General features: G+C 35.5%; 1 protein-coding gene across 1 annotated transcript; it reads right to left on the bottom strand.

Moving 5' to 3' along the window:
- Window positions 1-813: 813 nt before the first annotated feature.
- On the bottom strand, window positions 814-24,874 carry LOC129317534 (uncharacterized). Its single transcript, XM_054961847.1, has 11 exons — window positions 24,553-24,874; window positions 24,109-24,206; window positions 22,007-22,089; window positions 21,631-21,757; window positions 20,954-21,017; window positions 8,556-8,653; window positions 8,373-8,457; window positions 7,955-8,078; window positions 5,546-5,692; window positions 1,391-1,470; window positions 814-1,292 (listed from the first exon to the last, which is right to left on the bottom strand). Exons 1-11 carry the CDS (start codon window positions 24,780-24,782, stop codon window positions 1,235-1,237), a joined length of 1,194 nt encoding a protein of 397 aa, XP_054817822.1. The 5' UTR covers window positions 24,783-24,874; the 3' UTR covers window positions 814-1,234.

Here is a 24,874-nt window from a genome sequence, read left to right on the forward strand (position 1 = left end):
TACTAATTCAAATTAAAGTAATATTGAGCCCCATTTAAAAAAAATTCTCAAAACAATTTTTCTCCCTCATAAGTTTGAACTTGAGACTTTAAGGAATGCTTATAACTACTCAATCCAATTACCATTGATAGATTTTCTACACAATTTGATTACATTTGGTAGAGATGAAGAGATCAACAGCTTGGTCAATGACCTTGAGGTATAGTGACATGAAAGCTCTTCTTATGTAGAAGGTTGTTGGTTTGATCCTACTCATAACTTCAAGCTATTAATGTTTACCCCTCTCAATAAAAAAAAGCATAAAGAGAAAGAAAGTGATCAACAGCTTGGCTTTTCATCATTTTCTCTTCCTCCAATGCAGTATAGGAAAAATAGATGTAGCAAGAGGATAATGACCGTTTTTGTGGGAATGTCCAATCTAAATAATTAAGAATTTTATGAAATAATAAACAAATACTCTTCAACAATAGGCCTTCAATATAATTTTCTCGAGGCTTCAGCATCTCATTAAAATGAAGGCTCCTTCTAAATGCTTGCCGTTGGATTTGCTTTTAGTAGTAACTGGGAAATTTTTTATCCCTAACCGCTCACAAGAAGATAAACAGGAGATTCATAATTTTACTGCAAGATGTTCTGTCTCCTTTCTTTTTTATTTGTTTCTAATCAATATGTGAAAAAATTTCTTCTTCATAATCCTTCCATCCAGACTTTGCCCACAAAATTGTCAATAATTCATGAATGACCAAAAGCCTTGTTATTAACTGTCAACAAATATTTCTTATCAACAACAATTGGATCAGAAGGACGCAAGTATTCAAATATTAATTCTTGGGATAGGAGCATTTTGTTCGTATTCCATTGAACTTCCTTCAGGAGAAAGGTACTTGTTACACGAAAGAAATCCAGGACCAACTGAACAACCAAAAAGGAAAAATAATGTCAAAGTAAACAAAAATAAATCAAAATGGATAACGATTCTTGATATACTGACATCCTCAATGTGAAAGTAAACCTTAAAACGGAAGTGGTAACCTAGTCACAAAGCCCTTAGGGATGAAAATGATTACATAAGAAAGTTGTAGCACCTTGCTATCAACAAAATCAATTAAACCATCAAGCGTACCTTACACTCCCAATCCTGTAATTCCATAGAAAGGTATGACAATGCATTCCTCTTCTTTCGTGGTGAACTGGAAGAGATTTACTTCTCTTTTGCCAAAAAAGTGGAAAAATGTCATAAATATATTCCTAACCCAAGCTCCTTCGGATTTGTTTCTACCATCCATGGAGGCCTGTTTGTTTCCGAATGAAAGGAACAAAAGCAAATGAAATTACAGCTCAGGGTAGGTAACAAGTAATGCAACTCTAGAACATGGTTTAAGATACTCACTTGTTCATCACAAAGTTAAATGTTCCTTGCGAGGCACGTTTGAGAAGAATTTCTCTAGCCTCAATTGCAATACCTTCAGGCTGCACGATGAAATGTTCATAACACCTTGTTAAGCAATATTTAAATAACCCAGTACTGCATCTCAACAAATAATAATGATAATAATAATAATCTAAGGTTGCAGTTTTCCACTGCACCCAGAGAGAGAGAGAGAGCAATGCAAAACACACACACACATGTTCATATTGATTTGAACAGAGTTGGAAAAGAGAGATGCAGCAGAAACAAAGTGGGAGATCAAGAACAGAGAGGGAGAGAAAGACAGAATACAGAGAAGAAGAAATGAGAAGATGAAGGCAAAGCAGTAGAGGGGGAAGAAGGCAGACAAAGAGGGGAGTGAGAAAGAGAGAGCTTTCATATTCTAATATTCATTTATCACTCAAAGTGTCCAATACAAGTGCTAACTTAGTCTATTTATAGACTAAGCTTTCCTTCCCCTTAAGGAAGCTCAACAACTTGCAAATTAAAAAATATAAAGAGTAAAAGCAAAAGTCAGATTTCCTTCAAACTTACAAAATGCTAAATAATGCAAAAAACAATTATTTCTTTTTAGAATAATATCTGCCACATTTTCTATCAATTCCCCTACTGCAAAGAACTCTCCTCTGGAGAGGTAGAGAGTTGATAGGCTTCTAGTAGGGTATGATCAGGTTGCTGGAATTCATCTTTGGAAATCCAGGTGGCATCTTCATCTGAACAACCTCTCTAACAGACCAAGTAACGACGGAGGGGCCCTTCAGAAGTAAAGACTATTTGGTTATCCATAATGGTCTCAATTTCTTCAACTGGTGGTAAGATAGCCGATAATGATAGAATTGGTACTTGTGGAGGCTGAGTACCTACAAATTCATCAAAAAGCAAAAGCAGAGGCTCAAAAGTTCCCCAGTAAGGATTACAAACTGGACTTATGGCCATATTAGGAGGTAATTATAAGAGATAAGCGTTAGGGCCTAATTTCTTTGCTATGCAAAAAGGTCCAGAAGCTAGAGCATGCAACTTTTTAAAAGCGTGTTTAGGGTAACATTCTTGATGAATTCAAGCCATAACATAATCACCTATATTAAAGCTTTGAAATCGATGATGAGTATTAGCAAATAATTTATATTGATCATTACTCATTGCTAATTTTTGCTTAATTTCAGCATGTAAGTCATGAAGGCAATGGGCAAAGGATTCCACAAATTCAGAGATGCGAAATGTCAACGGGATTGGCAGGAGGTCAATAAGCTGTTTAGGATTAAAACCTTGAACAATTTGGAAGGGACTCATGCCTATAGACCTATTCACTGAATTATTATACACAAACTCGGGAGTGGGTAGAACCAAATTCCAATTTTTTGGTCTATCTCCAACTAAACTCCGAGCAAATTACCCAAACTTTGATTGGTAACTTTAATTTGCCCATCAGTCTGGGGGTAGAAAGCAAAAGAGAACTTTAATTGGGTACCAAAAAGTTTCTATAGGGTCTTCCAAAAGTAGCTAACAAACTTAACAAGTTGATGAAAATGACAAGTTGGGCCTAGATGTAGATACTCCTGTAGGTCGCTTAAACAAACTGGAGGTTCGAGCTTGTCTAAACTGATTGCTCTGTATGTCGGTACGCTTGACCGATGAGTACTGTGATAGAGACTCTACTTCCAAAGCCTTGTGATAAGCTTCTTTAAGGGACTTTGGAAAGTTTGACTTGAGTTCTTTCTGGAAAGTTTGACTCTGGAAACTTTAATGGGCTTAAGTCCATTAACAAACTTGGTAATGGTGCCCATTTTTCTTCATCCACGTCACACCTAATCATAAGGTCATCGAATCGAGATATATACTTAGAAGTTGTGGAGATTTGCCTTAAATTGAGGTATTTGACATACAGTTGACTCTTATAATGAGTGGGCACATATTTTTCTTTTAGCTTGGCCTTCATTTCGTCCCCTATCTCAATTGGTGGATAGCCTTGTCGCTCAATATTCCTTTAGACATTTTGCCAGTACTTTCTAGAAGATCCCACAAGTTTCATCTTTGTAAACCGAACTCATTAAGTATCATTCATGTCATACCATTCAAAATAATCTTCCATGCTGGCTAACCAATCTAAGAACGTACTAGGATTCAATCATCCATCAAATTCAAGAGCCTTAACTTTAACCTTCTTGGTGATGTCATCAGTATGTGTCCTTCTTAGGCTTTCTCTACCATTACCATGGACTGGTTGGTATGGCCTATAATGTTGTTCTTCTGGCCCTTGTCCATCCCAAGTATCATCTATATCATCAGACTGATGATTGGCAAACTCACGAGGAGATGGTCTACTGTGTCTTTCATCTATAGCTCTAGTGGAATGACCAATCCTAAGGGAATTACCTCTAGGTTGATTATGGACTGGGAATTGCTCATTTCTAAGACTTGACTCTCCTCTAATGATAGGTCTTTCGAGCAATCCTTCAGTTGTTTTCCCTGTATCTTGTCTATATTTTAACTGAATTGCACCCATTATCTCTTCAAATTTATTGTTCATGAATTCTTTAATTTCATCAACACGTTGATCCACATACGCCCTTTGAGCCCTTTCAGATTCCTCAAGATGATTTCAAGTGATTTGGGAGTTATTGGCCATGGCAGATTTTAGGGCAGTAATTTCTTGGTTTAATAAAGCTTGCTTATCATATAAATCACGAATGATCATACCATGACAAAGGTGGTATAGTAAAGTGCAAGTTTAGGGTGAATTTAGTAACCTAAGGAAGAAAGGCCCTAAGTTGCTCCTCACCTGAATAGGTGAAATCCCTTTTTAACAATACTAATCCTTTGAGAATTCAAAAATTCCGCATGGATCGTATGCTAAATAGGTAACAACTCGAGTGAAGTCTTCACAATAATCTCTGAAGGTTCAAAAACCTCTCAGGAAAACCGTTAGAAACTTCAACTATCCTAGGGTAATTTCTTGGACCCGGGCATAGGGCCGAATTGTATGTGAGGTAAGCGTCCTAGGTTATACGGATACCACTGTCAAAAGTCACAAATCAACAAAGTAATGATCAATGTAATTTTTTTTTCATTCATAATATTAAACTAAACATGATTAAAAAAAATCAAAATTGCAATGCTCAAAGAAACCTAAGCACCAAACAACAAAGATTTTATTTTAGACCTAGTTAAGAATAGAATACCTCCTTTTAATAACCAAATAAGTCGGTTACATGAGAGGATCGTCAACCTTACCAGCGTTGCTTTAGGAGCCTAAAAACATGAAAGTTTAACCCCAACAAAGCTTCTTCTTTAGAGTTGAAGAAATTCCGCAAAAATATGAGAAAAATGTTGAAAGTCAGGTTCTGACGACATTGTACGAACGGCGCATGCGACAGCATGTGAAGACAATGCACAGGGAACTCCTCTGATGCGTGACGGTGCATGTGGTGGCGAACGGAGGTGGGTTTTCTGGTTCTGGCCGGATTTATCCTCTTGAGCACAATAGTGGCATCCATTTTCGAATCTGACGTCGAGAAGTGTGGCTTTAGGCTCTAGCAGTGTGAAACAGAGTATGCTAAGCTTCCTAGTGAGTTTTCTCCAATCTCCGACTGCAGAAACAGCCTAGAAACGTTCAGAGCCTTGCTCTGATACCAAGTTGATACAAAACACACGCTCATATTGATTTGAATAGAGTTGGAAAAGAGAGATACAGCAGAAACAGAGTGGGAGATAGAGAACAAAAAGGGAGAGAAAGACAAAATATAGAGAAGAAGAAATGAGAAGATGAAGGCAAAGCAGTGGAGGGGGAAGAAGATAGACGAAGAGGGGAGTGAGAAAGAGAGAGCTTTTAGATTCTAATATTCATTCGTCATTCAAAGTGTCCAATACAAGTGCCAACTTAGTCTATTTATAGACTAAGCTTTCCTTCCCCTTAAGGAAGCTCAACAACTTGCAAATTAAAAAATACAGAGTAAAAGCAAAAGTAAGTCAGATTTCCTTCCTTAAAAGGAAACTTACAAAATACTAAATAATGCAAAAAACAATTATTTCTTTCTAGAATAATATCTGCCATATTTTCTATCTCAGAGAGAGAGAGAGAGAGAGAGAGAATAAAAAAGAAATTCTAGTGGCACATACCTCTTCAGGAAACCAAATGCCAGGCTGTGTGCTTCCTTCAAGAATTGCAAGCACAAACGCAGCAGTTGAAATTCCTACAGATCTGCAAAGCACACAAACTGCAATTGTCACTACCGTAAAATATAAATTATAAATCCTCATATCCAAGATTCATGAATTACACAAATGAAAGCATTCTAGAACAAAGATATTTAAAAGCCACTAGACAAAATTAGTCATTGTTTGCACACAAGCACACCCATATGAAAAAATGTTATTCTTAGAAGAGATCACATTATGAAGATGCATTATTTCCTTTTGGAAAGACTTCTCCGATTTCTTTTGCTAATGCAAGTGATCCACAAGATACTAGACAGGAGATACAATTAGAGATTTAGAGGTGAAAGCTACTTCTCCTTTAAGTATTGATACTACTCCTTCCTCTACCAGTCATTCTAGAGTTGCTGAATAAAGCCATGACAAAACACATGATAATGTTTTTAGTACCACTCCTATCCCACAACAAGAAGATTACTCTATTTTCTAAGATTGCCCAATGAGATACACTGATGATGAATTGGTTGCTTACAAACTTTCAGCAACAAAAGGGATTCCTAAAGGTAACAATAAGCCTTCTACTTATTTTGATGTTCTTTCTTGTGCTGATTCATCTAAATAGTTAATAGCATTTAATGAAGAAATTTAAAGTCTCCATAGAACAGTACTTAGGATTTGTGTGAAATTCCAAAAGGCAAACAAGCTAAGTCTCTTACAATTGCTAAATTCAAGCATTGCTTGGGCTTAGTCGACATCCACAACACTTGATTGCCTTTCAAAGCTATTTATTTATGATGAGCATTGTAGAATTTGAGTAAAGATTGAGATTGTCAGAGATTGTGCCTCAAATTCCTAAAGCCCACTATGATTTTTTTATTTAAGGTTATACTTGCCACGCAAGTTCTACAATCGCTGTTGTCCAGGCTAAGATTTCTAGTCACAAATTAGCAATTTTTAGCTGTTTTAAAAGCTGGCTTTATTTAGCTTTTTCCATCCGTCATAGATGAGACAATGGATTCATTATAATCTTGAATTTTTATAGTGAAATTTCTTGTTTGTCATTTCACTTGGTATTTTTCTTTACATTGGGGTTTTCCCCCTTAAATCTTTTATGCCATATTCTATTATTTTTTCTCTTGCTTTTCTGTAATTTTCAATTATTTGATCCTTTTTAAATCCACTCAAATTTCCTAAATCCTAGCAAAACAAGACATCTATATGCTTAAATGACTATATTTTGAATTTATGCAAAAGATAATGGACGAAGACATACAACTATAAGAAGAAGACAAGAATGGAACATTGAGCAAGATAAAAAGCATCTATGTTGAAAGATAAACATGTCTTGACTTCATTCAAATGATTTAATCAATAGCTGGAATGTGATAGATACAGTTCATGCTCTACTATGAACTGCCCACTATCACATTAACAAACATACATAAGAAAGAATAGAACCAAGTACTTTTTTATTCCCCATTTTACTTTTGCAAAGACACGTTCTCCAGTCGAATAAAAGGATCAAACAACTGATTGATGTATATTAAATTTGAATTATTTCAGCATTTTAGGTTTAGGATAAATAAAAACAGAACATGAACTCAAGCAATTGTGCAGTAAAGAACTCAAGAAATTGGGCAGTAAAGCAGCCCATGAACACCTCAACTGCTCATGAATGTTCAAATTCATTGAAAGACTACATGAAACAAAGTATAACTCAATTCACGAATTTAGTGTGGATTATTATTATAATATTGTATTTCGCTGTAGTAGACCAAACAATTATAATATTTTTTAAACATGCTTTTCTGCCAAGGACTTCAGAGGAAGTGTAAAAACTGAAGCAGTTTCAAAATTGATGATCAGTTAGAATGCCACCTCTAGGTCATGCTAGAAGTTTCTTCTTTTTAAATGGATTTATTTGTACAAATCTGACGCTCGAATTAATCTTTAACTTGAGGGGGAGTGTTGAGAAATATAGGATACATTTGCAAATTTACTGGGTCTGTTAAGAATCAATGTTTGTGATCAAGAAAGTCATGCAGTTTATAGTTGAAAAGAAGTTTATAGTTATCACTTTACCTTTGAGAGTCTATCTTTTAGCTACACTCTGATTTAGAATACTATAAATATAGGGAAGTACAAGTATAGAGGGGTTTAACTAATGCTACAAAACCACAACGTACAACATTCAGTTAGGCTTCTGCTTTAACTAGTGGACAGAGATGGAAAAGGGAGGCAACATTTAAAGCATTTAAGGAAAAAAAGAGATTTTATTGGAAAGAAAAAGTTGTGCAGACTCTAAAATCAAGTGTATTGTGCATTAGAGTATAGTCTACAAAGAAGCTAGTCCAAGCAAAGTCAAGAGCATACGTCAGGAAGGAGTCTTGTCATAGCTTCCATTCCCCAATTCCAAAAAAATGGTGCAGTTCCAAATCGAGCACTTACAGTCGGCACACCCAAGATCTCATGAGCACTTCTAACCTCTGGCAAATTCCTGAAAGTCATATATTTGGAAGGAACTGTCGCTATTAGAAATGAAGAATCCTGATTTCTGTTTTTTTTTTTTCCCCTTTAAAAAGAAAGACAATAACCCATGTTTAATCAACTAGTAGTATGATATATATCAGATATGACAAAAGACAGGCCCAATTCCTTAAGTGAAAGTTTGATTAAGAAGCAAGGATATGAACTTCACAGAATGGATATTAACATGAATGAAACAAACAGATTCATTGAAAGAAAGCAGCATGCTCCAACTTTAATTCTTTCTTCATCTTGAAGTACTTACAATAGATAAACATCTCTTTTGCCAATCCCTTTCCCAAAGTCGACATTGAGCATTCCACTGTAAGGCTTTAGTTTCACCTTTTCTCCTAGTTTAAATAGTACACCATCATCATTCAATCCTACATACTAAATGGTAATTTAATCTAGATAAAGTAAATGCATTGTACAAACTCTAGACAAGAACCTTTGCTATATGCAACCACTTCTTCTCCCAATAGTAAGAAACTAGTAGCCAATATGGTTGGACCTGCTCCACCACTTCCCGCTGTGTAGTAGTTGAACCTGAGATGATCATACAGTATATAAGTTGCTACGTCAACAAACAATATATATATATATATAAGTAGAATTCTTGTGAGCTCATCTTGAAGAGATTGATTCCTCTTGTCATTTCTTTGGACACTTCACTAATCTTTCTTTTTGCTGTTACGCTAAAAGCTTATTTTTGTCACAGTGGACAGCAATAAAAGAAAAGAAATATATGAATGCATATATCACAATGGAAATCAGAGGAAACTCAACCAACTTATAGAGACCAACTTATCCTATAAGTTGGTTCAAGTCAACAATGAAGAACTTAAAGGGAAGGACTTGATACGTGGTATGATAGATTCCCAAGTATCTTAGGTCTGTGGGTAATAATTATTCATACAACAAGCCTTATCCCACTATGTAGGGTCGGCTACATAGATTGCACAGTACCATTGTGCTCTATCAACAACCAAATCTATGATGAGAATATTGTTAACCAAAAGATCCCTTTCAATATCATTTAGTGTTAATTATTCATAAATTTAGTAATTCAAGATACTAAGTTTGAAATGGCAAGAAGTCTACTAAGAATTCAGTCCTTGGATATTATTATCAACTGTTGCACTCGTAATCATAGACAATTTTACACCATTCGTTATTGTGAAAGACAAGATATCATATAAATAAAAAATTACTATTTCAAAGTCAAACATGAAGCAAGCCTTACCAGACCCGCCCAGCCATCATATAAATAAAAAATATGCAATATATTTGGAAATCCTGCATATTTGCATTATGAAAATAGTTCTTTTTTTTTTAAACCCTAATATGATAAATAGTTCTTGACTGAATTAAGATGGTGGGCCAGGCAAAAAATACAGTGTAAAAGTTAGAAGCATGTCAGTGTATATAATTGGACTGGAAGGAAATGTAGAAACTATATGAACTTTTGGGCTTCCGTTAATTTTTCTTGTTCATTAAAAACTTATTTAATTACAATATGTCCCATATTGTTTTATATCACAAGCTAGACAACCTTTACACCGTTAAAAATTTATGCAACATAAATCTCCCTTTATTAAGGCTCTTTACAATGTTCTCTATATCTTATTCATTACATAATATCAAAGCATGGTGGGGGGAAATAGTGAGCCTCCAGTAGTCGCATAGTTAGGCTGGAGCTTTGCATACTTCTCTAGGAACCCTTCTTGGCTTCTACAATGGATGTCCAGTGCCATTGATAAGATTCCATTGAAGACTTATTCGAGAAAGAAGCGACAGAAGATAAATTAAATATTATTTGATTTAAATTTGATTTTATTTCATTGTTATTTAATATTTGAATATTATTTAGATTAAGTTTTAGGAGACTTTGTTTAGATATTTAGTTCTTTAGATCTTATTCAGATTTCATTTAGATTAAGATTCTTATTTAGTTTTTATTATCAAGTTATCTAGATTTCATTTGTAAATAAAAAAGAATAAGTCTTTAGATCTTATTTGGGCTCTATAAATATGACTAGTAACTTAAAAGCAAGCATATCATTATCAATAAAAAAGAATCTTATACCCTTTAGAGATTCTCCTTAGCATGGCTATTAGAACGAGATTCATATTGTATATCATCTTGATAAATTTTTTTTCTCTTATTTTCTCTTGTTATTTCGTTCTTATCAAATTGGCATCAAAGCTATGGTTACCACACGTACTAGTCAAGAAACTAACCCACCCGACAACTCATCCAACAATCCCCTAGAAACCATAACCGGCGTACGCATGACCCTCTATCCTTTATCACTTCAAAACTTGAGAAGCTTGACTTATCACAAGAAAAAGCAAAGGCCCTACAAGCCTCTGCAGCACACAAAAAACAGAAGAACCCAAAAAGGCCAATGTCAAAGAACTCACTAGGATGAAGAAAGTGACGAAGAGATAGATTATTACAACAAATATGGTCCTCGTCCGCCTCAACCCAAGATTGAATTTCCCAAATTCAATGGAGGAGACCCTCGTGGATGAATCTTTAAGGCTAAAAAATGCTTTTGGTACTACAATACACCAAAAGAATTGAAGGTGGATATAGCTTTTGTGTCTCTAGAGCGAGGTGCTTTAGACCTATTCTCATGGCTAAATTGAGAATGTACCTTGATGTATTAGGAAGAATCAGTGAAGGCTTTGCAAGAGAACTATTTGATGATATCTTAGCATATAGTTCCTCTTTCCAATAGCATCAGAACCACTTGCACATAGTTCTAAGGGCCTTACAAGACATGTTTTGTGTTACTTTGGAAAAATGCTTCATTGGGAGGCTAAGAGTTCCCTTTTTGGGGCATCAAATTTCTACCCGAGGAGGTGAAGTTGAGGTTGAGAAGGTGGAGATAGTACGCAAATGGCCTGTTCCTAAAAAGTAAAGGAGCTACATGGTTTCCTGAGCCTTGTAGGGTACTATCAACATTTCATAAAAAAATTTGGGATCATTGCATGCCCACTTACTAAATTGACTAAGAAGGATACCTTTTTATGGTCTAAACAAATCATAAGGCCTTTAATCACTTTAAACTCGCATTGATGATGGCCCTAGTCTTACAATTGCCCAATTTTAAGGAGGAATTTACAATTGAATGTGATGCATTGACAGAAGGGATTGGAACTATCCTTATGTAAAACAATCATGCCATTGATTACTTCAGTGAAGGTTTCTCTGACTCTAACTGTGGGAATATTACGTTATTATTGTCAATAATTAGCAGTTATTAGTATCATTCATTACGCTTTATTATTATTTATTAGGTTTTATCTCTCTTAATGTATATATAGGACCTGTTTGTAAATCAAAATATGAATAAGACATATTATTCTCTCCAAAAATCCACATGGTATCAAAGCCATGCCAGAAAAATTTAGAAAATAATTTTGTAAGGTTTCGTGTTATGGATCGCATATTGCATCCTGTACAATACCATGGGGTCTTCATACGAGTACTGTTGGAAGCTTTGTTGACCTTCGCTGCCAGCCTCATAAGGAAGAGGAGGCTCCGATCAGCCAAACCTAGAAATGCCACGGCCAACTGTGGCGCGTGTGACCCATCAGTGTTCAGCGCCAGAGACGCTTCACCGGTGCATAAGGGAGCATGCGTGGTTCAATACGGCTCCAATGACTTCCTCCAGCGTCGACTTGAAGATTCCGGCCAGATCCCAGTATGTCTTCCATCTAGGCAACCTTTGCTCATGGACTCATACTTTATCCCTTGATGTTCTACACTGCTACTCTATTTTAATGGGTTTGTGGTGTCTAATTTGTCTCGGGTATGGGAGTCGATTTATGTCTAACATTATAAGAGTAATAATATTCCGATGTCCCATATCAAAACTTGCCAAAACTACACCTGTTGCATCAGTAGTGAAAAAGGGTTCCTTCCTTCAAGCTTTAGCAACATCACACAATAAAACAGTCTGGATTATTGACCCTGGAGCCTCCGACCACATAACTAATTGCCATGAGTTGTTTACCACATATGCCCCATGTACTAGGAATATTAAAGTCAAGATTGTAAAGCTGATTAGCACCTGTAGCGGGAAAAGGGAATATTTGGATTTTAGATTCTATAGTGTTGGAATTTGTACTTCATATGCCTAAGCTTGATTGCAATTTACTCTCAATTAGCCAATTGACCAAGCAATCAAATTGTTATGCTAAATTTCTCCCATCTCATTGTGTTGTAAAGCTGAGCACCTGTAGCCTATCTTCATATGCCTAAGCTTGATTGGCCAACCAAGCAATCAAATTGTTAAAATTTCTCCCATCTCATTGTGCTAATTTGGGGCAACAATCGAAAGTGCTAAAGAGTATGAAGGGCTTTACTATTTCAAAGTCTCCACCCAAGTAGGTAACTCCTCGATTGTTGGTAATTCTGCATCTTCCTTTAAAGTTAATGATTTTATGTTGTGGCATAAGAGGATGAGTCATCTTAATTTTCATTATTTTCAACAATTGTTCCCAACTTTATGTCCTAACTTGAATATTAATGATATTCATTATGAAGTGTGTGAGCTTACCAAACATCACAAAACGTCCTTTCCCTGAACAAAATACACACCTACCAAATCTTTCACAACCATTCACAATGAGTTGTGGGGACCATCTCGTACACCCAATCATACTAAAGCGACATGGTTCATTTCCTTTATTGATGACCACACTCGCGTCTGTTGGTTTTACCTTTTACGAAACAAATTTGAGGCTGCATCCATGTTCATAAATTTCTTCGACATGATCAAAACCCAGTTTAATACCACCATCCAAGTTTTACACACCAACGATGGCACTGAGTACTTTAAACAATCTTTAAGTACCTTTCTCCAATTGCACAATATCATGCATACCAATTCTTGTGCACATACGCCCTAGCAAAATGGGGTCGCAAAAAGAAAAAATCGCCATATTCTTGACGTTGCTAGAGTACTTATGTTGACCTGCAATGCGCCTACTGCAACCTACCTTGTCAACCGCATGCCCAGTCAAGTCTTATCTTTTGAAACCCCTCTCCACAAGTTGCAAAGTATTTTCTTCATATCCCATATTGAAACCAATCTTTCGTTTCATGTGTTTGGTTGCACAGCATTTGTCCATAACTACCAAAGCACCAAACTTGAACCTCGAGCCACTAAGTACATATTCTTTAGCTATTCTCCTACCCAAAAAAGATACAAATGTTTTGACCCTATAACAAAACACATGTTTCTTAGTCATAATGTCACCTTTCATGAAGCTACTCCATTCTATCCCAATTCTTCAATTCAGGAGGAGAACATAGGTGAATCTCAGACCTGGGAACCAAAACTGAACATAGAATATGTATTTCTTGAGCCATTACCTCCTATAACAGAACCATCACCCTCACCAACACCGACCTCTTCTCCTATGTCAAAATTTGAGGAAAACAATAAAACAGAGGGAGATGCAGAAAGACCACAAAAGGGAGAGTTATTGGTTTACACAAATCCAAAGATAGTGAGCAACTTATACATGAGGCCCCAAAAGAGTCAGAACCAGAGGTAGTTCTTGAAGTTGATGTATCAAGGACAGATCCATCCAATGAGCCAGATAATTCAGAACAAAGAAGTGAACCTATTGATCTTGATCTACCTATTGCTCTCCGGAAACAGCCTTGGTCTTGTGCTTTACATCCAATTCAAAAGCATGTATCCTACAAAGGTCTCTCTCCTAGTTACTAGGCCTTCATCACTAATTTAGAGAAAGTTGTTATTCCTAATAACATCCAAGAGGCACTGGGAATACCAAAATGGAGAAATGCAATTATGGAGGAATGAGAGCTTTGGAGAAAAATGGAACATGGGAGATTATTGACCTAGAGGTAAGAAATTGGTTAGTTGCAAGTGGATCCTCACCCTAAAGTATAAGGCTGATAGCACACTTGACAAGTTAAAGGCACGGTTAGTAGCAAGGGTTTTACCCAGACATATGGTATAGACTACAAAGAGACATTTACGCCAGTTGCAAAACTAAACACTATCATAATTCTATTGTCAGTAGCAGCTAACCTTGAATGGTCACTTCATCAACTAGATATCAAGAATGCCTTTCTAAATGGAGAATTGAAGGAAAAAGTCTACATGACTCTACCTTCGAGGTTTGATAGAGGCAAAAGTGACAAAGTATGCCGGTTGAAGAAATCCCTATATGGCTTGAAACAGTCACCTGGAGCATGGTTTGATAGATTCTCAAAGGTTCTGAAGTTAGAAGGCTATAAACAAGGATTATCAAATCATACAATGTTTGTTAAGGCTAAGAAAGCCAAGAAGTGCATTCTCATTGTATGTGTTGATGATATAATTCTTATAGGAAATCATGTTGAGGAAATAGCAAGGATAAAAACTGTCCCAAGTAAAGAATTTGAAGTCAAAGATCTTGGGAACTTAAAATATTTTCTCAGGATGGAATTTGCAAGGTCAAAACAAGGCATATATGCGTCTCAAAGGAAGTATGCACTTGATCTTCTGAAGGAAACTAGCATGTTAGGTTGTAAACCTAAAGAAACTCCTATTGTGGTCTCAAGAAAGAAGTCTGAGAAAAATAGTAAGGAGGACTCAGAAGGAGAAGACAACTCTGATGATGAGATTGAAGAAGAAGAAGGCAAGGAAAAAGAAGAAACTATTGATAAAGACAGATATCAAAGACTGGTTGGAAAGCTGATTTATCTATCCCATACAAGGTCAGATATTGCTTTTGTTGTCAGTGTAGCGAGCCAATACATGTGTAATCCAAGGAAGAAACACATGGAAGCTGTATATAGGATTCTTAGATACCTTAAAGGTACACCTAGTAAGGGATTGCTATTTATGAAGCATAATCAGAGGACAATTGAGATCCATACAGATGTAGATTAGGGGGGACCTATAGAGATAGGAGTTCCACCTCTGGCTAGTGCTTGTTTGTGTGGGGAAACTTAGTGACTTGGAAAAGTCAAAAGCAGAGAGTTGTATCTAGAAGTAGTGCTAAATCAGAATTGAGAGCATTAGCTCAAGGAATTACAGAAGAACTCTGGATAAGAAGGGTCATAGAAGAAATAGAGGTGAGAATAGATTCACCAATGAAGTTGTATTGTGATAATAAGACTCCCATAAGCATGGTGTTAAATCCTGTACAGCACGAGAGATCTAAACATGTTGAAGTGGATAAACATTTTATCAGAGAGAAAGTGAAGGAAGGTGGTATATGCTTGACATACCTACCTACAAAGTTACAGGTTGCGGATGTGCTGACCAAAGGGCTATTTAAACCTGCCTTTGAGAGTTGTATAAGTAAGTTGGACATGATTAGCATCTATGATCCATCATGAGGAGGAGTGTGGTAATATTACATTACTATTGTCAACAATTGGCAGTTATTAGTATCATTCATTAGGCTTTATTATTATTTGTTTTATCTCTCTTGATGTATATATATAGGACCTGTTTGTACATCAAATTATGAATAAGAAATATTATTCTCTCCAAAAATCCACACTAACCAATACAAATCGTCTTATAATTGTGAACTCCTAGCATTAGTTCTTGTTGTCCGAAAATGGCGCCATTACCTCCTTGTGAGACATTTCTTTGTGAGGTCAGACCATGCTAGCCTTCAATATCTACTACTACAACAACGCATCACAACTAATACTCAACAATGCTTGATCATAAAACTTTTGCCATTTAATTTTACCATCATCCACAAGGCAAGTGTGGACAATAAGGGGGCAGATGCCCTGTCAAGACGGCCCCAACATGCAGACTCCTTTCAAATGGCTGTATCGTTCGTCTCTGAATTGCATGATCTCTCCTCTAAGCTTGCATTAGACCCCTTCACCAATCAGATTACGTTGGATCTGTAAAGAGATCCATCCTCTCGGCCAAGATTCCACCTGGCTAGACAAAACCTTTTTTATGACAACCGAATAGCCATTCCTTATACATGACAACTGAGACTAAAACTACAAACAAAAGCTCACTAATCAGTTGTTGGTGGGCATGGTGGTTTTCTTAAAATATTTAAGCGTTTCGCAAAGCACTTTTATCGGCCTTCCATGAAGACAAATGTGAAAGCGTATGTGTGGCATTGTGTCACATGTCAATAGAATAAGTATCAAACATTGGCGCCAACTGATCTTCTTCAACCCTTACCTGTGCCCTCTCAAATTTGGGAGGGCATCTCACTAGACCTCATCACCGACCTTCTAAAGTCAGGCAATTTTGAGGTTATATTGGTAGTAGTGGATCGTTTGAGCAAGTATGCCCACTTTATTGCTTTAACGCATCCTTACACTGCAAAGAAGATCGCAGCCATCCTTTGTGAAGAAATCATCCACTTACATGGGGTGCCTCGCTCAATTGTCTCAAATAGGGACCCTGTCTTCATGAGTTCCTTTTGGCAAGAATTATTTCAATTAAGCCAGACCAAGATAAAAATGAGTACTGCTTATCATTCCCAAACGAATGTCAAATAGAGGTCGTCAACCATGGTCTTGAGCCTATCTACGCTGTTTTGCACATTAACAACCTTAGATATGGCACAAATTTCTTTGCTGGACTGAATACTCATACAACACAAGTTACCATACATCAACCAACTCCTCTTCATTCAAGTTAGTATATGACAGAGATCCTCCTACATTGCTTCCTTATGTGAAAGGAGAAACTCCTATAGCTGATTTGGAAGATCAATTAGTGGCCAAAGATGCCATGCTGAAACTGCTAAAAGATGATCTACGTAAAGCTCAAGACCGGATGAAGGCATATGCAGACAAGTATAGGAGAGAAGTCGAGTATAACGAGAGTGATGTTGTATATTTACGAGTCCAACCTTTTTGCCAACAATCACTCACCAAGAGGAAGTTTGAAAAATTGTCACCTCATTTCTTTGGCCCCTACAAGATACTTAGGAAGATTGGGAAGGTAGTTTATGAATTAGAACTTCCCTCGGATGCTCGCATTCATCCCATTTTCCATGTGTCTCTATTACGGCCTACTCATGAGGCTAATCCACCCAGTATTCCTTCTTCTTTACCACTATCTACTGATTTTGAGTTGCAAGTAGAACCAGACTAAGTTTTAGATCATCGCTAGACTCGCCATAATTCATTAGAGCTATTGGTGCAATGGCATAGACGACCTATGGAAGAATCCAATTGGGAGGACTACGACCAATTGTGTGCACAATTTCCCTCTTTCCAACTTGAGGGCAAGTTGAGTTTTCAAAGGGGGGACAATGATAAGCTCCTAGATAAGATTCCATTGAAGACTTATTTGAGAAAGAAGCAACAAAGATAAATTAAATATCATTTGATTTAAATTTGATTTTATTCCATTGTTATTTAATATTTGAATATTATTTAGATTAAGTTTTAGGAGATTTTGTTTAGATATTTAGTTCAGATTTCATTTAGATTAAGATTCTTATTCAGTTTTTACTATCAAATTATCTAGATTTCATTTGTATTTGACTCTATAAATATGACTAGCAACTTAGAAGCTAGCATATCATTATCAATAAAATAGACTCTTAAACCCTTTGAAATTTTCCTTAGGCGTGGCTATTGAGAAAAATATAAAACGAGATTATTATTCTATATCATCTTGATAGAATTATTTCTCTTATTTTCTCTTGTTAGTCTGAGTTCTTATCAGCCATCCCCAGCAGTTATCTGGTGACTTTTCACTGCAGTTTGCCAGCCACTTTCTAAGCTGAATTGCAGCAATTTTCCCACGAATTTCCTTTAGGTATTGCTGACCTCATCATTGAAAAACAAAGGTCCAATAAGGTGCAATAGTCAAATGTGAAAAATAAAGGTCCAATAAAATCAGCTTTTTTTTTTTTTTTTTCACATTTGACTAACCACCACTTTGTTAGTGCAAAGGTCCAATAAGGTCTCTTTTCTTTGCACTAAGAACCAATGAACCACTTGCAAATATCTTCACAAAGCCTTCCATGGTAGTAGAGTTGATTTTATTTTTAAAAAGATAGGCATGCAGTGTGAACCTAACAGGGTCAACATTGAAATCCTACTTCCGACCCATTTTCTTTCTCTTCTTTTTTCACTGACAAATAAAAGGAAATGATTAATCATGTGGAAGTCCTTGATGAACACTAATTTATTCAAATGGGAACAACAGAAAGCCTAGAGACGTCAGGCATAAAAATTCAAGGTAATTAATGTGACTGTTGAAATATCTACAGAAAACACGAGTATCATTAGTTAAGACTGCCATCAGATTTTAAAATGAGAAGAAACCATGATTATGACTTCATCTTAAGTCTTTATAACCTAAAAGTATTATTGAAAGATGACGACACTGATGACGATGATTGTCATTATTATGACTGTGCTTAGGTTTCATGAAATAAGGCAAGAGTCCTTGCATATTTGTTAAGATAAGATAAACATGAGAGTCAAGATAAAATCTTCATCTTAAGACAAACAACATGATGTTACGCAAAGAAATAGGTCCTCAATCCTAATCTAAGATAACATCAAACTCCTCTACTATAGTCATACAAGTTCTCCAAGTTTACAAGCCTTTCTGATCCTACATATTGTCAATAAGAGACTTATTATTTGTTTTAAGGCACAAAATTTATGACTTTTTGTAATATATGATTAGTGCCATTAATATATTATGAGATTTTGAAAATATTGTTCTTATTGACAGTACTCTCTACAGTACTTTTTTAAAATTTTGTTATCTTAGTGATATGATCATACGAGTTTTTTAAAACTGTAAGTAAAAGCAAAGATTAAGCTCCAAGTTTCTGACATTACATAGTGTTCATAAGTTTTCAAGTTCCAAGTGCCAACACTGACTTTTAAATAAACAATCAAAAATACCAGATGCAATAGCTACTTTTACTAGTAACTCTCCAAGCATTACAGAGCACAATATTATCAACAAAGAATTTATATTTACTGTTTCATCTTCCAAGTAACTTATTCAAATTTATGATTAGTGTCATTAATGTATGATGAGACTATGATAATATTATGCATTTTTATGAACCTAAGATAACTATATATACTTTAAATTGTTCTGTCATAAGTGGTACAATCTTATCAGTTGCTTGGAAATGCTAATAAAATCAACAACGAGTCTCCAATTTACAAAGGTTACTTGGGGCCCACTTGTTTTAGCTTATTTCATAAAAAAATTTCTTATTTTTTGAAAAAAAATCTATTTTGTGAGTTTTTATAATGTTTGTTTAAACTTTTAAAAATAATTAGAATCCAAAAAAAAGTGAATTTCTAATTATTTTAAGAAACTACCTCTAAAAATAATTTAATGATGTAGATGAGAAAGAGTGTTTTAAAGAGGCAGAATACTCAAAGATATCATAAAATTTTAAAATATATAACAATAAATCATTTTTATAAAACAAAAATCAAGAAAGATATTATAAAATTTAAAAATAACTTCTCCCTCTGTTTAAAAATGTAAGACATTTTTAACCGAATCTCACCCCCAATAAAGTAGTTACTACTTTTAAACTAACACTATCTTTTCATATTTACCCCTATTAAACACCCTATAACAAATATAAAGTCATTCATCAATAGCAACACTTTTGGAAAAAAGGCAATGACTACACCTCGAAAGACTAAAAATGCCTTACATTTTTGAACATCCAATTTCTCAAAAAATGCCTTACATTTTTTAACGGAAAGAGTAAGTAATAATCAGTTTTTTATTATTGTAACCAAACATAAAATAATGTCTACTTTTTATAAAATCTATACAAAATAAATTTCTTTTTTATAAAATCCTTAAACTACCTAAAAATCACTTTTTTTTAATCTTAAACAAACGAGCGCTTAGTCTTGATGATTTTTCAAAGGTCAAGCATCATTGCTGTTTTTTTTTTTTTTTTCAAGGCAGAGAATGATACTATCAAATAAATCTCTTAATATTGCAGAGCAAAACGTTGTCAATTGTGGGCCCCATTTGCTTTGTGGAATCATTAATATGGGAATGGGAATGAGAAGGAATGTAATGAATTTTGCTGAAATCAATAATTATGTTTGGAATGTCATAGAAGAAAATGGATATTCTGTTCCAAATTTGAGTTTAGTTTAATGAAAATAGTAAAAGAATGGAAAGAAATATTGGTCAAGAAACTATAATACCCTTTAGATGATTTACATGGTTTACATAATAATATTTATGAGAATAAAAATGTGAATGAGAATCATGATAGAAAGTGAATGAGTTTTAATACAAAAATAGAAAAGAAAAGGAAGCATATTTACCATAATAATCTTAGAATAAAAACATTTATTTATTTCGTTGAACATGTTTAAAAATACAATCTTTTTTTTTTTTAGTGTTTTTAGACTACTAAGTTGTTATTTTGAATCTTCAAAATGAAGCAAATATTTAACAGTGAATCTACAAGGTAATAATGTATATTAACAGCTCATTCCATCCATTAACCCCTCCTTCCATTGAAATTTGGGATGAATTAAATTCACTACTGAGAATAATCACTGTAGAATGGAATAAAACTAGACGGTTGTCAACCAAACGTGCATGCACCTTGGTGGATTCTCAGAATCTGTTCCATAACAAATTGTGGAGTTGGCAGCAAACCAAACAAGGCAAACAATTTGTATTTACCATTTAATGTTTCAACATCTACGCAACAGCAATGTCATCAAATACTTCAATAGATGTTTTTAACCCATAAGAGGGGAAAGAAGAGAGTCATCAACTGCTCAGATAAAATATGCTCGCAACAAGGGAAAACATGTAGACTTAAAACTGTTATGAGAGCAACTACTACCTTAGCCTCTCTGGCTTATCTTTGGTTTCACTTTCTGCAGCATGAACAAGCTCTGCCGCCATGACTACCACAAAAACATAGCAAGTGTTACTAGGTTGTGAAATACAGCAGATGAAAGATTTTAACTCCTCACGTAAAGCATGATATGACATGACTTTGATGCAAATCTACCATCATCTGACTGTGAATCTGAGCTCACCATAATTAACCTTTAGGTATTCTATTCTAAATCGTAACATATGCTACCAACTAAAAGCAGTGAAGGCAAGAGCCGAGCAAAATATTCAAGCTTTGTCTTGGATCATCCTAACCCAAATAAAGATCAGCAGCACTACAAAAGTATAGCACACATCAGCACCAATTTCTTTCAGCTGTTAATGGCCACCAAAAATCCACAGCATTGAATCCACCAAGTATTATATGAAACATGATTCACTTGTCCAAATTAACAAAATTATGGTTTATCTCACAGCATAAGTTTGTACAGTAATTGAATGGAGAGCCTAAAAAGTACATCTAAATTTCATAGTAATTACTCATTTTTCAGTTTAATCTTAACATCAAGAATGGCATGATCAGCATAATAAATTTGCTTATTGAAGTTTAACATTAGATTATGTTGAACAAGTGAATTTCCCAAATACTCAACACATTAAATTATGCTCACAAGTAAGCACCATTGCTCACTCCAGGGTATATTCCTCCAGTCGTTATAGCTGGAACATTTGCAGCTACTGCCTTACTCTGTAAGGATTTTGCACGAAATGCATAGCTTGTGTCATCACAAACATCAACGTATGCTGTCTGTACCAATATATGTGCCAAAAGGAAAAGAAACAGAGAAGGTAGGTAAGCATACGTAAAGGAAAGAGATGTGAATATGTGGGCAGAAATTGTAATGGATAAAAAGCAATAAGTATTTAGACACAAATATATATATATATATATGTTTTCCCATGCGTTACAGTTGCACTTTTTATAAATTGCTACAAATTTATTACATATGTCGATATTTTTTATAATTGTTGAACATGTAGGTTACCTTTTTCTCACCTTAGTCTTTATGGCTGCCTCAAGTACACTACATTTTTTAGTCTGTTGGAATGGTCCAGCAGCATGAACTACAACATCCACATCTGCAACGGCAATCTCATAGCATGAATTTCAAATCCTACAAGACAAAAGCAGGATATATTCTTAGCCACCCAACCTGATGGCTATGAACTTTTATAATAATCCAATGAATTTCTACAATAATTATATAGAGGCTAAACACATTCATAGACTTTCAAGCAGGTAGAACCATAATATTACTGTGATATATTCTAGAAAAGTAGGGATGCCCCAATAAATCAGTTTAGACATAGTTTGGCCAAAGCTGGCCCTCCAAAAAGATATTGAACAAGAGATTCCTCTTGAAGAGATAATTAAAAATCTTTCTTAATTTTGTTGTTGAAAATAATCATTTGAATATTATAGTTTAACATCTTGTATTTAGTAGATCCTTTAGGAAGATAAAAGTTGAAGGTGCTTAGAATATAGAATAATGCTCAGGTGGTAAGGGTGGGGTGAAATGGGCTGTGAGCACCGATCAAGATTCAAACACTCTTATAATCTAACAAGATATATATATATAGGATAATGCAAGTTTGTTTTCTTTGGAAATAGACCAACAAATGGAATATTTATCAGACTACCATTTGAATGACTGATCAACCTCCTAACCAAGTGGGCCGAGTACATAAAAGGAAGAGGGACAGAACCAAGGGGCCACTACAGTAGAGTGAGTTGGGCTGTGAGAGTCCAAAAGGGAGCCCAGAACCTACTATTGGCCCAGCTGGCCAAGAGGGAGGGGATAGGACTTAGTTTTCTAGGGTTGTGCACCTTAGGGAGGGGCAGACTAGATGTTGGTAGTTTTGGGAGAGCCTCTAACCTCAAAAGTCTGGGAAGCATTTACTCTTTTCTCAGTTACTGTTCATCATTGTTATTAGCCTATAGTTGGATTTAATAGTCATTTTGTGTTGTTTTACCTCTTCCTTACTATATTGAGGAGGTCTTGTACTAGTTTATCCTTAGTATTTGAATATAACAGTGAAGCTCCATCGACACATGCCAACATATTGACACTATGTGCGCATGCCATGTCATGTTGTGTTTTATATTTTTGAAGCTTGAATAGTTCAACATTTCAATCTCTATGTTGTGTCCTGTGCCAGTATCAATTTCTATATTTCATGGCATATAGACTTGTAAAGGTTATGAGCTCATTAAAATATATACAAACACACATATTTAGTGATAGATGTCCTCAATTAGCAGTTGTGCAGGAAAGAAAATGGGGATGTTGAGGAAGGGCAACATGAATTGGCAGGAAAGGGGGAAGGGACACATGGAGGCCGGGCCAACAGTTGGGTTCCAGAAGTTGGTTAGGCTGATTGTGATTAAAATGGATAAGAGAGCGAGTGAAGGGTTGCAAAATTCAGTATTATTGTGAGAGGTCCTACCCCCTCATAGTGCTGGAGTATTTTCTTGCTTTGATACCTCTGTTTACAGTAATTGGGCTGTTTTGTACTGAATTTTTAAGATAGAACATTTAATGACACGGTCTTGTATTTGACTAACTACATGACCAACAAAGAGATTGGTTGATGTGGTTGACTGAGTTATTTGCAATATAAATAGGAAAGTTTTATTTTATATTATTTCCTAATATAGGAGAGAATCACGGCTAGATTAATGGGGTTATATTATTCCTGATTCTTCTCCTATTTTCGTGGGATTAGACTTCTCCTACCATTGTATATAGTCTGATGTGCCATTCTTTGTGCATATACGAAAGGGAAGGTTTCCGCTCTACAGTTTACAACTAAAAGGTAGATTGATTTAAGTTGCTTTAGCTGTCCCAGAGAGGTTATGAATGTTTCCAATGATTAGAAATTTAGGACATAAAGATCTATTCTTGATTGTAGAAAGAAATTTTATGTTGATTGGATAAAAATAAGTGAATGAAATCTATGGAAGTGCATTACAGAAAATGAAAAGGCATAGCTTATCTGACTAAATTAATACAGTTAATAAATGAAGTATCATAAACATGGTTACTAATACAGTGAATAACTGAACTAAAGTGACAATTATAGTTCTTTTTCTTTTACCTTCCAGAGCAGTTTCTAGTGATTTCATGTTGTCGATGTCAACTTGAGCAAAACTCGAATTACCCCCAAGTTTTTTCACCACAGTTGCACCTTTTTGTCTGTCCCACAACCATTCATTGATCATTAGCAACTAAAAAGCACCTAATTTTAAACAAAGTACATTCTTCCCTAGTTTTCATCCCTCTCAAATAAGACCCAATTTCAAAATTAGAACGAGTAACAACACATGCTCTGAAGTTAACAATGTAAAATAACACTCCATGAACACCAAACACCAGCCACCAAACATCAAACACCACTAAAGGATGATGTTCTGTCACAATCGCTCAGGATTTCTCTGTTACATTGAAATCATCAAAAGGCAACTGTAATATAGCCCGTCTTTCTTCCTTTTTTCTTTTGAGCTATGGTAAAGTAAGTAAACACACAGAGCAAGGCACTGGCCTATTTCGGCCGGCGACGATGACTCGAAGATTGGGACAGAAACTAGAGAGAGCAATGGCGGTGGATCCTCCCACCCGACCGGTTCCTCCCAGGACCAAGACGCTGGAATTGCGGGTCTTCTCCGGAAGCTGAACTTGTTCGACGGTACTGATTTGCTGTTCGCTCCTGACTCTTCCCCTGACAAACGCTGTCATTGGCAACCATTTCAATGGTACAGAGGTTGGCGCCATTGTTGATCCTTTCGACTTGGAGCTCTCACTTTCTACTTCGTCGCTCTTATCAGTTTATCTTTGATGCCGACGTGGCGTCTTACAAGTTTGCT

The sequence above is a fragment of the Prosopis cineraria genome, unplaced genomic scaffold (genome assembly GCF_029017545.1).
Source record: "Prosopis cineraria cultivar Desert tree isolate PC_DT_omini unplaced genomic scaffold, ASM2901754v1 PC8, whole genome shotgun sequence".
In the NCBI taxonomy this organism is placed as follows: domain Eukaryota; kingdom Viridiplantae; phylum Streptophyta; class Magnoliopsida; order Fabales; family Fabaceae; genus Prosopis; species Prosopis cineraria.